Source organism: Cyprinodon tularosa, unplaced genomic scaffold (genome assembly GCF_016077235.1).
Source record: "Cyprinodon tularosa strain WSP-4 unplaced genomic scaffold, ASM1607723v1 ctg327, whole genome shotgun sequence".
In the NCBI taxonomy this organism is placed as follows: domain Eukaryota; kingdom Metazoa; phylum Chordata; class Actinopteri; order Cyprinodontiformes; family Cyprinodontidae; genus Cyprinodon; species Cyprinodon tularosa.
In genome coordinates this window covers 1-16006 of record NW_024039038.1, presented here as the reverse complement: position 1 = coordinate 16006, position 16006 = coordinate 1, and the positions used below count along the sequence as shown (strand labels likewise).

The following is a 16006-nucleotide window of genomic DNA, read 5'->3' as shown; positions in this document are numbered from 1 at the left end:
TATCTATTGAATTAGTTTTAGTTTCTATATTCTTTCCCTTATTTTGTTGTTATTTTCTTACTTTTGTTTACTTAATTTTAGGATTGAAGTGAAGGTTGGTCAACACATCCCTTTAAAGTGTAGCTCTTAGTGATCCGTCTTTCCTTCTTCATTTTGGGTCTCATTGGGTGAGCTGCTTTACATAAGCAGCTGTCAAATCAACATGAAATGGAAGGTTTGAAAGAGTGTAACACATTAGGGAGATTCACAGATGGGGCAGTATGACATTTTTCCTCACACCAGAGGCACCAAAACACATTTTCAACTGGCACAGCCTTTCTCCACTAATGTGACACTCTTAGCCCACACCGCAGAGTAGCTGTCGGACTCAGCGTGTCACAAGGATTCAGCTTTCTGTAACTAAACCTGGTAATGTGTTGTAATAACGGTATAATTGCGTGTTTGCAATGCCACCATCTCCTTTCAGATCTTCCTGTACGACTGCACTGAAGTGTCCCCGTTCTCCCTGCTGTTCTTTGGAGGAGACATCAGCATCCAGAAAGAAGAGGGCGACGAAACCATCGCTGTCGACCGCTGGATTGTCTTCAGATCCCCAGCGCGCATTGCCCATCTTGTTAAGGTAAACAAAGCGGACATCAGATGCTCTGATTACTGAATATTGCAGTTAATTTTTATTGGCTTCTGTTCTGTTCTGTAGAGTTTGAAGAAAGAGCTGGATTCACTGTTACAAGAAAAAATCAGCAACCCGGCTCCTGTGGACTGGAATAACCGGCAGTCCAAAGACTGTGCTGTCATCACAGCAATCATAGATCTCCTCACCACCCAAGAAAGGCCTGCAGGCAGCAGCAAGGACGATGGCAGGATGTGGGCGTCTGCCCCGAGAGGGAAGCACGTTTACTTTAATGAGGACGATGATGATGACGACGACAACGATGATTAAAAGTGGCCAGGGATTCGGCTGGCAATGAAGAAAGTAGCCTTTGCGGTGATTGAGTGCACCTTCAGACATGAGTTTGTTGGAATATTTATGATAGACAGCTGGCCTCCCTGATGCCTCTACTCGGTTTAAACTTTACTGCTCCCTTGATGCTGCTAAAGGCCAAACAGAAGGGTAGAGTGCTGGAAAATGAAAATTTTCTTCCTTTGAATGAGTCCTGCTTTTCTCTCTCTTTTTAACCATTTAAATAGCTCATTGACCAACCTGTCTTTATGTTCCCGTTTTGTTTAATTTGTTTATTTTATATTTGGAAGTTTTGACCTGTTTCCAAGCAATGCCACATAACCGCTTGTGTAATAAATAAGCTACTTGTAATCAGTGTGATTCCTTTACGTTATGAGACTGACCTTTAAAAAGTATTACCCAGATATTATTAGTTTATGACTCGAAATAACTGTCCATTAAATACAGAAAGTACATATTCATAGATTAAGATAAAAAGTTAATAGAAAAGTATTACATTATTGTCCCACAGCCTGAAAATTGAAGTTTGAACGTGGCAAAAGAAAGTAGAAAAAGCTTATTGCACAATAATGAAAAAATAATTTAAAATGCTAAGCTGTTCAGAAAAAGGAAAAAGAAATCTCTGACGAAAAAAATGTGCAGTTATGAAAAAAAAGGCCTTATCAGTTAAAAAGGAACTGTTGAGTTAAAAGGGACGTAAGAAAAGCAGAAGCCTGTTAAAAGTGAGATGGAAAACTACAAAAGGCCCATTATATCAGCAGTTAAACTCAAAATAAATCTCTCTACATTATGGAATAAAATAAACATTTTTTTCATTTGAATAATCCTGGTTTATTGTTAAAAAAAAACTTCATGTACTATACAATATACATAAGATTGTACAGTACATTATATATCCTAAACATATACATACGACTTATAAAAATCTCAATCGTTGGTTGGGGCTCCATGTGCTTACGTTTCAGCTTCAAACTCCACGTTCCATTAATAGTGATTTCCTGATGCCTCACATATTCCTCTCAAGATTGCTATATAGATTTTGGACTTGAGGAAACTGGACCAATACCAGTAAAAATCATGGCTCCCAAAATCATTACTAACTGGAAAATCTACTGTCTCCGGTCGTCTCTCCTCCCTTCTCTGGCACCCCGCTTTCCACATAAAACGGAAAAGAGGATTTTAGCCCCTGAGCAGCAGTCAAATGCTTCATCTCTCCTGCCAAGGCAAAATACTTTGAACATTCTTTGTTGAGGAAATGGCTAAAGTTAAATTTGATGCTTGTTGCCAATTTCTTTGATTAGTCTGTGTGAATTGGTTCTCAGACACTGAATCTCTCACAAATGATCAATGCCATTTGCTTTACTATCCTCTTCAGGAAGCAGTCATTGCTGTTGCTTGTGCACCTTTTTATAAAACACTTTATCCTTGCACTATACTTTGTATTTATGTTTGCATACAGCACTTAGAACTGCCAGTTTAGTTTCTTTGCTTTTTTAGATGTTAATGACCGTCTGCTGGATCACTATCATCTCCAAAGTCTCCATAACAGTGCTGGCCAGATTTCTGTAATCTACCTTTAATACTTTTTATATATTCCTTTTTGTATAATTCATTTTATTTCACATTTAGAATGATGTTTTAACTTTCAACTATAGCTAAACTCATTAGATAAATCTATTATTTGCTTGTGCCACTTGTTTTACATGACGCGATAAAAAACATTCCACCACTGAACAACTTGAATGGCTGCCTTTAATCTAACCTGCTTTAAATAACCACTCATAATACAAAGCAGAGTGCAATTAAAACCTTTATTAAGCAAATACTAATTAAAATTCTGTTTTTTCCCTTTCTTCCTATATAAATCTGTATTTATGGAAACAAGTGTCATTGTATTACATATTTACACATGCAAAGCTTATTTACAATAGTTACAAAAGTAAGGAAATATTTGAAGCAGTTCATGAATAATCCGTTGTATTTTTCCCTGAGTGCAAACATAAAGCCGAATGTCCAAATGGGTGTGTGCACATCACAGCACCCAAAACCTCAGGTGGTGGTTATCATCGTCGTTGGTTGCAGATCTGTTGGCTTGATAAATTGCATTAAAGCCATCCTTTGGCCAGGCTATTTTTTTTTTCCTTCAGCCAGGCAACACTAAAACGATGACTCACACACTGGACAATCACATTAAAAGCAGGGCCAGCAGGGGTCAGATCCCACCGACAGCACACACATCATTTCTTTAGTCACATGCGTTTATAAAAGATATATACATGGAATTATTTACACTCTCCCATCTCCGGCTTGCATCAACTGCTATATTTCTTGCTGTCCAAACTGCAGAATTGATGGGGAAAATAATGGTGCTTGATACATAAATGTACAATCTGATTCATGAGGGTGACATTACCCACTGACAAATAGCAAGTTTGAAGTGCAGAAACTTGGCCCTTCTCACCTGGACCCCATAATGCATCACTCTCTTCCCTGCTAGCTGTAATTTGTACCATTTTCTAATCACTTATAAGTATTTACAGCTATGTTTACACTTGGCTTTAATGTAATCTGCTTAGCTGTAGAGACCATGCAGAATTTGTACGCTGTAAACACATTTCCTGCTTGTAGAATTATGCTCATAGCGACATTGTTAGTGGTGAAGCCTTTTATCATCCGGCCGGAGCCTCTTTAACTGAACACGCGGCAAGGCTGCTGTTGAATTCCCTCTAATTGGTTTGCTTTACCTCCCACAGCAGGACTGCATTCATTACACTGTACAAAAAAATCTGTTGGAAAAAAATGTAGAAATTTAACAGCAACAGTTGTTATGTGGTAGGGTGTTGAAAGCAGATGCTTTGGCTGTGGTGGGAGGGAAGTTTTTTCTCAGCCAGCCAGAGAATTAATCAGTGTGACATATCCCACTGTCAGGCCATCCCACCCACTCAGGGAGGGATCGCTAATTAAAGGAATCTGTTTTTTCCTGCTGTGTTGATGCTAAACAGTCTAAAACTCAGACAGGTGCTCAGTGTTTAGTAATTACTGAATAGTAAATCTGTAACCGATGCCGTTCATTCAGTGTTTAAAGAGTTCAGAGTGTCTTTATCAGCATGGGGGGAAAAAACACATCCCTCTTGTTCATGGTTCCATCACACGTTGGTCTCCAGCCCCTGCAGCCGATCCATCCTCTGCATGTTCCGTTCAATGGTGGCCTGACACGTGATCTTTTCGGCGCACTCTGCAGGAAACCACCCAGTCTCTCCATCGCGCAGCCGCTCCCCTTCGTACCATCCTAAGGGGTTGAAAACATGCTCTTTGTTTAAAAATGTGTGCAACATCATGCCTTCACTTAGGTAGTGTAATTTTTTTTGATGATGTATGTTCTTTGACAGAAAAGCCTGTTGCTATGGTCACCAAAACTGCAATTAACTTCCAGGCTTTGGACTAGATGGGTAAACTTCAAACACATCAGCTCTATTATATGAAAGAGATAGGTGGTAAAAAGGAAGAGAATGAATGAGTTTATGATGAAAGGATGCTTAGGCAGGAAGGTGAAAAACAGGAGGAATAGAGGTGTAGCTCACTGGTTTAGAACATCACTGAGAGTAATTAAATTCAAGAGGGTAAACTTGTTTGTAATATAATTTTTTTGCACTCAATAAACACCTTTAAGCTTTTATTTTTAATTTGTAATGATTATTGCTTACGTCCGATAAAAGTAACAAAAAAGAAATTAGTCTAGGGAAATAGTTTAATAAAAGTTTCTTTATATAACTGCTTTACAAAAAGATTAATGCAGAATTCTGGAATGTTTAGCAGAAGGAAAAAGTATAGCTAGGAAAAGGAGCCCATGTAAAACTAATAGCTGCAACCATTTTAGATTTTTAGTGAGTATGACAAGGTGTGAACTCCCCACAAATGTATCTGGACTAAAACTGTTCCATTACACTCCTCCGCCAGAGACTCAGAAGTTAATCTTCTCAGATAAAAAAAAAAAAAAAGATCTCATACTATAAGGTATAAGGTGGGAGAGGCACAGTTAAGGTCTAATGAAAAGCTTTTATTGTCTGTTTTGGGGAGCCATTTCAAATGATCCATTTCATGTTATTTCTCCAAAGTCTACACAGCTGTTATCCAGATTTAATTCTATTTTTCTGGAATACAAAATCAAAGCCTTAAAGTAGAGGGAATCTACCACAGCATATTAAACAGGCTTCATCTCACAATTCTCCTTAGGTTGCATTTATCTTTTTTGCTTCTGGTTTTGTAGAAAACTTTTTTCTTCCACTAAACTTTGCGTTAATATGCAAAGTTACATCATTCGATCTTTTGTGTCACACCCTATTTATGGAGAGGCTTCTCCGTGGCTGTGTACTATAACACAACGTTTTCATTATTAATTATCAAAATTACATTAAAAAAAACTTTACCTTGTGTTTTATGAATTTATGTTAGAAATAAGCTTAACAATGAGATAAACATTTCAGTGAGGTTGTATTTTTTTCTTTTAAATCTATTGAAAAACCTTTAAGCCAATGGGTGGGGGTGAGAAAAGTGAGACAACATACCGTCGACATGTTGGGAAACCAACACCACATCAGCCACTTGCAGAGACAGCTCATCTGGTTGTTTTGCCGTGTAAGTTCTTATCACCTCCACCTGGATAACATCTGGAAAAGAAAAACAAAGCATTGCCATAAGTACTTCCAGACCTCTCCAGTTTCAAAATTAGATCAACGCGTTGAACTAAAATGCCACAAGGTGGAGCAATGAGCTCAGAGAGGGAGCTGGCAGCTTACTGGTTCTGTCATGCAGTCTTTCATCGTTGTCATTCTTGCCCAGAGAACTGATCCACCGTGCACGCTCATTCCTAAACAGAGGAATATTTTCTATTAGCTTTGACAATTCAATGATAATTAAAAACCTTTCCTTGTTTCAGTGATGCACTATGACTGTCAGAGTTTTGTTTTTAAAATGACTACAGATGATTTACACCTTTATAGGAAAAAACATGTTTGTTCCCTTACAAGTTCTTCCCTTCCCTCCCTCCTCTCTGCCCCTCATCAGTTAGAGTACTGAGAAAAAAACAAGCACAAAGGATTGATTCTCAGTAGAAGACAGACCTGCTTTGCTTTCTTCCTGTCTCTTGTGAGCGTTTCACGGGAAACACATGAAACCAGATATCATCTCACCTGCTCTAAAGAAATCAGACCAAGATGAAGGGACTGATAAAGAGGCGCAGCAGTTTGGAAAATGAAGCAGGAGGTCTATGGGGGCCCTCATTGACTCAGCATTAGTGGCCTGTAAACTGGGACAACCGTACAAAGGAGGCAGCTTGTCACTCAGGCGCCTCAAATGGACACTAGTGGACGGTAGCAGTGAGTCACACCTCATTATTACATTCCTATTGTGTGATACTTTTTAAGCCACACAGGCGTAAAAGTACAGCAGCATGTAATGCTTTACTGCCAACAATGGAAAAAAAAAATCTTTTATCAGCACTGCACCTTATATGGCCTCATTTGCCCTGGCTGAAAATCAGCCCACACAGCAATAATCCTAACAGCACAGTGCAACCTTTGGAGTTGAAATGCCCCATAAGAATATATATTGTCGCACCGTTCACTAAGAGAGCACTTTCATATTAAGTCCAGAGGAAAATTTGTATTTATTATAATAATATTTCAATGATGATAAAATACAATTCCCTCTATTTTTATCCACGGTATATGTTCTATTACAATATGTCTTGCTTGTGTTTGCTTTGGAAGTGTGAACAAGTAATTAGGTCAGAAACTGATAAATGGAGAATTTATCTAAAACTGACCTGTGACCGAGGTAAACAGAGTTCAAATGTTAGTTTTAAACAGCTGAAACCATTCATAGTGTTGCTGTTTGCCGTCATTTTGTTAATGAGAAGCCAGAGAAAATGTTAAGACAGAGCGTCAATCACACACTGTTGCTAGGCCGATGGGCAACTTATTGTTTTCTATGAACCCGTATAATATCTGTTTTCAGTTTGAGTTATTTCAGTTTATGCTAAATTAGCTGATTAGCTGTTATCCTTCAACCATTCTGAACAAATGTTTACTTTTCTCTGCAATTCGACATCCATCTCCTACAAGTAAGGAGGCGGGTTACTGGAAATAACTGCACAGAATAATCCCCAAATTCAAAAATATCCCTTTAAATAAAATAACATCAAAGCTGTCACAAGCAGAATAGCACCTGTTTCTTAGCGAGTCTCATAGAAACCATTGTGCCTGCCTTTTTATAAAGTCACATTCAGAGCTCCTCCTTGGCTAAGACAGCTGTTTGTTTTACTTAACAGCTGGGCCTGCATGCCAACAGTTGGATGTATGCATGTGTAAAATAAGTCATGGCAGGGTGATCCCTCTCGAAAACAGCTGAAATAACCAACACATGTGAGCACATTTATCAACAGAGAACATGTTTGTGAGATGTATTTAGACTGCATGGTAGTGATGAGTTGATAAATCGTGTTTTGACACACTGCCAAACTGTTTTGATACTGCATTCACACGGTCACATTTAAAGGTAGTGGAGGATTTTCTTTTTCCTGGTGGATCATTTAATTAAGTGGTCCTCCTAATTGTAAATTATTCTGGTGATACGTAAGGCCTTCCCATGTGCTCGATCCCAGTTAGCTATCTTTTTCTGTGCATGTGCACTTTCAGGTGTATATGTGTGGTGAGCTGCGATTTCAGTCAATGAAGCTTTTCTCATCACTGCTCTTTGAAAATGGCCGAAGGTCGTAAGACAAAAAGTGTCTACAAAGTGTATGAGAAGAAAAGAAAGGCATCAGAAGAGACAGATATATCCCAGAATGAGATTTGCTGTCACATCGGCGCGACTAATAAAGATGGCGCAGGCACCGCATGATGAAGGAGGAGTAACTTGATCAACGGGGGGTAAAAAGTAGTGATCATCTGTCCGAAAGGTAAGTTAAATGAGTTCACTATAAAGTCCACTATATCATCCCCGTTTTGTATATTGATTGAGGGATTTAGGGGTTAGGGTGGACATTTGGGCACATTTAGCTTGTATGAGCTATGAGAATAGCAACTTTTAAACAGGGCGTGCACAAGGAGAGATGGGGTTGTGCACGCTCTTGCACGCATTTAATAGGCGTTCCCTATCTGGAGGGGGCTCAGGGTTGTGCATGTGCATTTTTTTTTTTAAAGTGCAGAGGGCGGGTCTTTAAAAATTCATAAAAACTTCTTTAAGTGAACATTTGAATAAAGATGCTTGTGACCAGGATTATATATATATATATATATATATATATATATATATATATATATATATATATATATATATATATATATATATATATATATATATATATATATACAGAGATGGCAAAAGTACTCACTTTCCGTACTTGAGTAAAAGTACAGATACTTGTGTTAAAAAATACTCTGGTAAAAGTGGAAGTACTGATTAAACTTCTTTACTCAAGTAAAAGTAACAAAGTACAGGCTTGTAAATTTACTTAAAGTACAAAAGTAAAAAGTAGAAACCACTTTTTTCATGCCGTTGCCTACATTTTAAATGGATGTGTGCCAATAGGACTAGATCTCCGTTGTGTTCAATTTCAATCATCTCGTCGTCCATACTACTATGCTAACGCCACCGCCACCAAGCTGCAATGATTTGCCGCGAATGAATACCGCCGAATCTGTCGATTCATCTTATAGTGGTGCGTCAAATGAAACATAGATTCCCATCCAATAAGATTGAATTTGGTATTGATGACGTGAAAAATAATAACGGTAACTCCATTAAAATTATTAAAAACTAAAGTAACGAACCAATTTTTTAAAATGTAAGGAGTAGAAAGTACAGATATTTGTGTAAAAATGTAAGGAGTAGAAGTAAAAAGTCGCCATAAAAATAAGTAGTAAAGTAAAGTAAAAATATCAGAAAAATCTACTTGAGTACAGTAACGAAGTATTTGTACTTCGTTACTTCCCATCTCTGTATATATATTTAAAACAATAAGTACAGTAAAAGCAGTAACCTAAAAATGGTCCCAAATGGCTGAAACCTTTTTTGCCTCAAAGCTGCTCCATATTTCCTGATCATTCTGATGATTGTGGTATATTGAGCTTATGGGATCTCCGTAGTTTTTCCTGTGTTCCATGTGATATGGACAGATCTAGAGGGATGTGCCAAACTGGAGCCACAGCTGGCATGCTGTAATAATGTTTTTCGATTACCTAAGTAAATGTGGTTAAATGCGTGCAAAGCGTCTCATCATTAATACACCACAACGAGAAACCTCAAAAGCTCAGATTCTTTTTTTTTTTGGAAGTTGCATCCCGTTGACAGATGAGCTTATGAACACAATTTAGTGTTGAAGTCAATTCTTTTAATGGCCAGGTGACTTTATTGAAATGAGACGCACACCGAAACAGTTCTGCTCTATATACTCGACGTATGTGCGGGACCCAACACTAGTGCATAGGCAGTAGATGATGGTCCCTCTTTCTCTCTCATTGACTGAAAGCCTTTACAGACTTGGTGCATTCATTGTATTAAGACTTCCTCCGGCTTTGACTATTCATCCTGCACTAGAAAGGAATGCTAGGTTTCAGAAATCCAGTGTAAAGGGTTCATGTTTCACCTCTGAAAAGAGGAGTATCACTGGTGAACTGTGAAACCTCTTTCACACAAAAAGGCTAAGGAGTGATGATAGTCTTCTTCTGGCCTTCCACTCTTTGTCTGATGACAATAAATATCACAACACAGAGCTTTGGGTTTTCATTGCTGCTTCTTCTCATGACAAACTTTTCATTCAATCAGTTTTTGCCTGAGCCAAATGCCTCTGTTGTTTCACCCTTCCACACAGTGCAAAGAGGATTTGATCCAACAAATTGAATCTGTTTCCACTTTTTTTTTTTAAATCTTAATGTGTCATATCAATCAATTTGAATATAAAACTATAACTGGAGAAAAACACCAAAAGAAATACGGATTTAAATTATGAAGTAGGGAAACATTATTTTAATCTAAGTGGTAACCGTTCCATCATCCTCCTTTTAAAAAAGGATTTAAGAGTTATTAAAAACATTTTGGTTGCTATTCAACCTGCAATACTCAGGTTGTAATTACTGCCACACCTTTAGAATCAGAAACCACTCAAATAAAACCTGTTAGACAGCATAAGGTAGGCTTAAAGGTCTCTAAGAGCAACATGTGATGCCTCAATCAAAGGTAATTCAACCGTTTCCAGCTGTCATTGGCTTCAGTTTGTTCATGGTTTAATCATGGCTCTACTTTAAGAGACTGGGAAATCATTGGGCAAGTTGAGGTAAACCCTAAAAAAGCTGCCACACCGTCCAGGAAAAAGCCGCCATGAACGAACGCACAAATCCCTAATGGCAAATCAGAGCAACCAGTTATCTGTCTGAAACCTCCAGTCCTCCAGCCAAAAACCAGACTTCTGTTTTTACTTCTTTTTACACATACTATAGAAAATACCTTAAAAGAAGGGAAAACTACACGTACACCAATACATTGAACAAGGTGATGTGATGTTTGGGATTACTTAACCATATACAGCTAAAACGGTTTGGACAGCTGTTTTCCTTTAATAACTTCCATTCACTATAAAAACTGTAATTTGCATTAATTCACATTATGTTTGTTTGATATAATAACATGTTTGGTTATTGATACATTTACATATTCATTTACTCCTCAGACAAATACTTGGCTGATTTCTACAGGCTGGGAAACTCCCAGCCAGAAGAAACAATTCCCATCAACAACTTTTGCATTATCACATAAACGAAAGCAGACAGAGGGAGAAAAAAACAGACGTGTAAAACAGAAGCACAGACACTGCTCTCTGGTCAGAACTGTTATATAACATGCACTGCTTTCTGTTACAGCTGAATGTCTGACTAACAGCTCTGTTTTTCTGCAGACTTCTGTAGCAGCTCTGTTCCACTAATAGATGAGCACTATTCACTGATTTTGAACACTGGGCGAGGAAACAAGGTCACGGGGAAAGCATCCTAGCATGCAAACACAGGACAGAAGGACATCCAGACAAGAAAGAACACAAAAGGGTGGGTGGGGGGGAGTAGAAGTTCACACAGAGCCCTCTGAAGCGTCTCCAAACAGCTGGAATTCCTGGTGCATTATAGAAACATTAAGATTAAATATCACCCTAACATATATCTGCTTCTGAGACGCTAAACAGGGATTCACAGACATAGGTACGACGACAAGCTTAACATTAGGGACTGGAAACAAAAGAAAAGAAAACATCAGTTAAAAAATAACAAACTTTAATTCAACAGCTTCATTTCCAGAAGAAAAACAGACTCGCCTAAAGGCAGAATGTGAAGAATTTCACCCTGGAACTCTTAACGTTTGCCAAACTTAAAATAATTGGTGAAAGGAAACATGGATATACAAATGTTAAGGTAAGTATAATTTCTTTTACAAGCAACTGGACACCAAGGTCTTTGCCCTCTGAAAGAGAAATCCTGCACAGACATTCAATTCTGTGATCTTTGCCCTTTAACCTTTATCGCAGTGCTGCAGTTAAACCCACTTTTCAAAACTCCAATAGTCAGTGAAGATCAAATATTTGCTTTAGATGTTAATTAATTAAATTTTTCTAAATAGCTCTCTTTACTGTGCAATTACATATTTACCTGTTCACCATACATTTCGGTGTAAGATTATATACCAATAGATAGATTGTATCTGTAGTGCCCTCTAGGCCAGGTCACTCTTGAAAGAGATTTTAATCTCAACTAAATTCTTTACCTCGTTAAATTAAGAAAATCATTTCTACATTCTACTTTTTCTACAAATATATCAATAATCTGTTTCAATTGGTCAAATACATGGATCTGATAGGGACCCAATGATTTTCTAATCCCTTTTGCTGTAAACTGCTAAATTTGAATATTTTTTTTTTTTACAGCATCCAAATCTAATGAAATAACCTCAGAATTCTTATGTATCCAATTTCTTTTAAATTGGGCTGAAATTTAAGATATACTGATAAGAAAATAAATTAAACAAGCTAAAGGCCAATTTATGCTTCTGACACATACTGTAGCCTCTGCAACCGTCAAATCTGTCCAGAACTATGTCTTGGCCATTCAATACATTCATTTTATTCCGTATCAGAAGACAAATGCTGGTAAAATTGATAGAATTACTTTAAACTAGAGATTCACATATGTAGATCCACTTTTTTCTGGTCTAGTTTGATAGCGATACCTGGGCTGAGTGTATCAGCCGATACTGATCTGATACTATTGCTGAATGAATGAACATTATATCTGCCTGTGTGTGAAGCAATCAGGCTTGACCTTAACATTAAAAAAAAAGTGAAAAATTGACACTGTATTGTGTTCATTAGTAGAAAAATTCAATAACACTTCCATATAGGGTTCCCTGGAATTACATAATTTAAAATGTAATATAAGTAGAAATATGGCAATTGTCCAACACACACTGTAGATCACTATAACTGAAGCTGATATCTGACCTGGGGAACGGATTGGTGCATCTCAAATTTAAACCTAAATTTCCATTAATATTTTGCAGCTTAACAGAATTATGTTTTGTCTGTGCTGCAGATCTGACAAAAAAAATGCCAGAAAAGTTACAAAAAGTTGTCCAACAGAATTTCATTGAACATGGTTTATAATACACACATAATTGGTATTAAATCATGTGATTCTTTTTGTCAGTGAAAAGAAAATAGATGGAAGATTAGAAAAATACAAACTAATTTTATCCAAACACATTAAAAACCTTTTAGCACTAGCCTAAGATCTCAATATATATCACTTGGAATGAAACATCTGTAACAGGAACTATAGATACTGTAGGGAGATTTTAAACAGATGTTAGAGCAGATGCTGTCCTGCAGAAACCCCATTTGGGAGAAAATCTCTCTTGATTCAAGAAAAAAGGAAAGGAGGGATGGCAGTGTTCAGTATGGGCCTTGATTAGTATCCAAATTCCAACAGAAAAGCTTTGATTTTCACATAAAACCTATTATCTATTTCTAGAAGAAATAATATATTTTAACATTGTGTTCAAAGTTTAATTATCTAGTCTGCTTTATTATTATTATAACTCCCCAACAGTCTGCTGAGACAAGACTTCCTGTTGTGCAATTTTTACTAAACTTGGATAACCACAGAGTCTTTAAAAACAAACAGGCTCACATAGTCTTCTTTTTGGAAGAAGAGGCACAGACACTCTGGTCAATGTGTCGAAGGATCAGGAGAAGTAAAACAGCACAGAGTAGGTGGGGGCACAGTCGTGGGAAACGGCCAGTTTAGCTGCAGTCTGTTGCTAAACAACTGCTTAAAACAAAGCCTAGTGCCACTATAACTCTGGACAGCTGCCAGGGTCTCCCCACTGATTCTTCTCTGCTCATTCAGTATTTTAGTGAGTAAAGCGACACACACATCTTTAGCTGCATGTTCCAAGCACCCCCAAAGGAGGGGGGTCTCGGGGTTTTCCACAACAACTCAGGCAGCAGAAAGGACGGTTGAGAAAGAAGATTACATTTAGGTGATGTCAACGACATGAACCAGTACCTGTCTAGTTTCATATTTTCTTTGGAGTCAAATGTATTCTCCTCTAATATTTAAAAGAGAAAAATGTACGGAGTGAAGATTAAGTGATTTAAAACAATAACTCATTTTCCTCCTGACTAGTTCATTCTACATTGTCAATAATAATAATAATAATAATAATAATAATAATAATAATAATAATAATAATAATAATAATAATAGTAGTAAGGGGCTGCACGGTGGCAGTACTGCCTGACAGAAAGAGACCCTGGGATCTTTTCAGCATATAGTTTGCAAGTTTCTCCACTGTGCATGCTTCTGCTTTCTCTCACATTCATTTAAAATAAATAATTAGAAAGAATTTAGAGTTTTGTACCATCATTTTTACTCACATGTTTCAGTTCTATAGCAGAAAATCACAGCTTGTGTAATCAGTACAGGTTTTCCAGCTACATAAGAGCAAGAGTGGACTTATAGGCAAAGGATAGAAGTCTACATGTATACATACATGTAGACAAAAAATGTGTTGCACAATAAACTAGTGAAATGTAACAAATCTACTGGTGCCAGTAAGAAATAGCAGTAAGTTCAACAGTAACCCTCTTCTCTTCCATATTTTTCATACTGAATAGGAACAATTAACTCTGACTTGTTTATAGTTGCATTATTAAAAAGAAATAAACCATAACAATTAATCACAAATGTACTTTTCATTTGTTTGCTGCTTAACTTTTATGTGAAACGTAATCGTAATGTAATGTGTGAACTTCTTTAAAATAAACTAATTAACCAAAGACACAGTTGGACTCAAAGTAAGACATGCACATGGTTTTATTTACAGTATTTTATGTACTTGGGCGTCCAGGGTTGAAACCATCGCTAAATGAGTCATGTAACCCAGAGAGCAACTTTAGGGCTGTTTGAGCTCCACTTAAACTGGAGAACTAACTAAGCTGTAAGATGTAGTAAGGCAACAAAAGAAATTGACAAATGTCTTTTAAGATATTACTAGACCTTACTTTGACTAACATTTAAAAGATCAACTTCATACTAATTTCTGATGATCTGATTTTAATAATAACTTATTTTTATTACAATGTGCAAATTTGTAGTCTAGGCTTTTCTAAATATCCCAAACACTTCATTATCTCCTTCACAATTTTTTTCCCAAACGTAAACTCTTCATCCTTAACTACTTAAAAAAATTCCAACATGTAAAATCCTTCTACTTTTGTTATTTGATTAACAATAGTTTAAAGTAAAGTGTGTACTGTGAATAATTTCTTTGCCAAAGACAGGAAATAGAGGGATACCGGGCAGCAGGATCGCTGCAGGCCCGGCCTCAGGCCAGGGGAGGGACTACAGTTAAATGTTGCCCTACTGCCTAGTCACAGTATTGCAGTATGAACACTCGGCATGAGCCCAGCAAAATATGTCACATCCAGGGCCTACTGCGACTACAAGCAGACTTGGAGGAAGGTGCTTAGTTTGCCTGCGGCCCCAAAATAACTAGATCTGCCACTGCATAAGAAGCAGAAGAAACAGGCCTTCTGTCTGTAATAAACTCCTTTAACGAAGCTATGAAACACAGCAGATGATTATAGTGTATAGCGCTTTGTGTGTTTGTGTATCCATGCATGTTAATGAATAAGAAGGCTGATGTATAGCAGTTCCCCTTCCTTTGTTTGGGTTATGTAATCTGAACATCCTCACTTTATAGTCTAATTGCTGCATGAGAAGAGATGATGTTACTAAAAGGTCATTTAACTACAACAGCTTACAGACTTCAGACAGTGTTTACTTCTCCTGCAGGATTTTGGCTGCACATATTGCTCCTTTAAAAAGGAACTGCTCACTTAAGACTAAATAACATGAAAAACAATTTTATGCTTCAGTGATTTTTTTTTACAGTTTTAGTTCATTAACTACAATGCATATAATTCCAGTCCAGTCACAGAAGAGACATCTTCCTACATTTGTTTCCACAAGGGATGCATGAGTTGTAATTTCCAATGTAAAATGTGAGGGAAACCAAGAGCTTAATTCAATTCAATAAAACAAGGCACTTACTGTAACTCTGTTCCAAGGATCCTCACCACCTTTTCACGGGAGTGGTTGCTATGGAAACTCAGCCGGAAGAGATAGTTTGCGTTGGCCTGACGTGAGACCAGCATGCTGGTGGGACTTTTCAACGGGGAAAGGTTGACATCCTCCGGCTTACTGTTTCCCACCTGGATCTGATGCCTCAGGGCGTAGTCTGTCACGATGTAACTGTCCTCACTAGTGGGGAGAAACAAATTGCCTGATGAGGAGATCTTACTCTAGATAATGAATCTGCCAACAGGTTAAGCATTAAACACAGACATCAGACAAACGTTTCTTCTTCAACTTGGAACAAAAGTTAAGAGTACTTTACAATGCTCCTATTTTCTTTTTTTTTTTTTTTTTTTTTTTTACATTA

General features: G+C 37.3%; 2 protein-coding genes across 2 annotated transcripts in view; one reads left to right on the top strand and one right to left on the bottom strand.

Annotated features, from left to right (window-relative positions):
* dhx36 (DEAH (Asp-Glu-Ala-His) box polypeptide 36) overlaps positions 1 to 1312 on the top strand; it is a 47009-nt gene extending 45697 nt beyond the window's left edge. Inside the window, exons 25-26 of the mRNA XM_038293505.1 lie at positions 467 to 619; positions 698 to 1312. Coding sequence (XP_038149433.1) covers positions 467 to 619; positions 698 to 940 — 396 coding nt within the window. The 3' untranslated portion in view covers positions 941 to 1312. The remainder of the gene's footprint in view (positions 1 to 466; positions 620 to 697) is intronic.
* A 1446-nt stretch (positions 1313 to 2758) lies between these two features.
* On the bottom strand, positions 2759 to 15866 carry LOC119788826 (rho guanine nucleotide exchange factor 26-like; the record flags this gene model as incomplete). Its single annotated transcript, XM_038293480.1, has 4 exons — positions 2759 to 4250; positions 5527 to 5628; positions 5758 to 5828; positions 15616 to 15866. Coding segments are annotated over 4 exons (567 nt in total), but the record flags the coding sequence as incomplete, so codon positions are not given.
* Between the last annotated feature and the right edge of the window lie 140 nt (positions 15867 to 16006).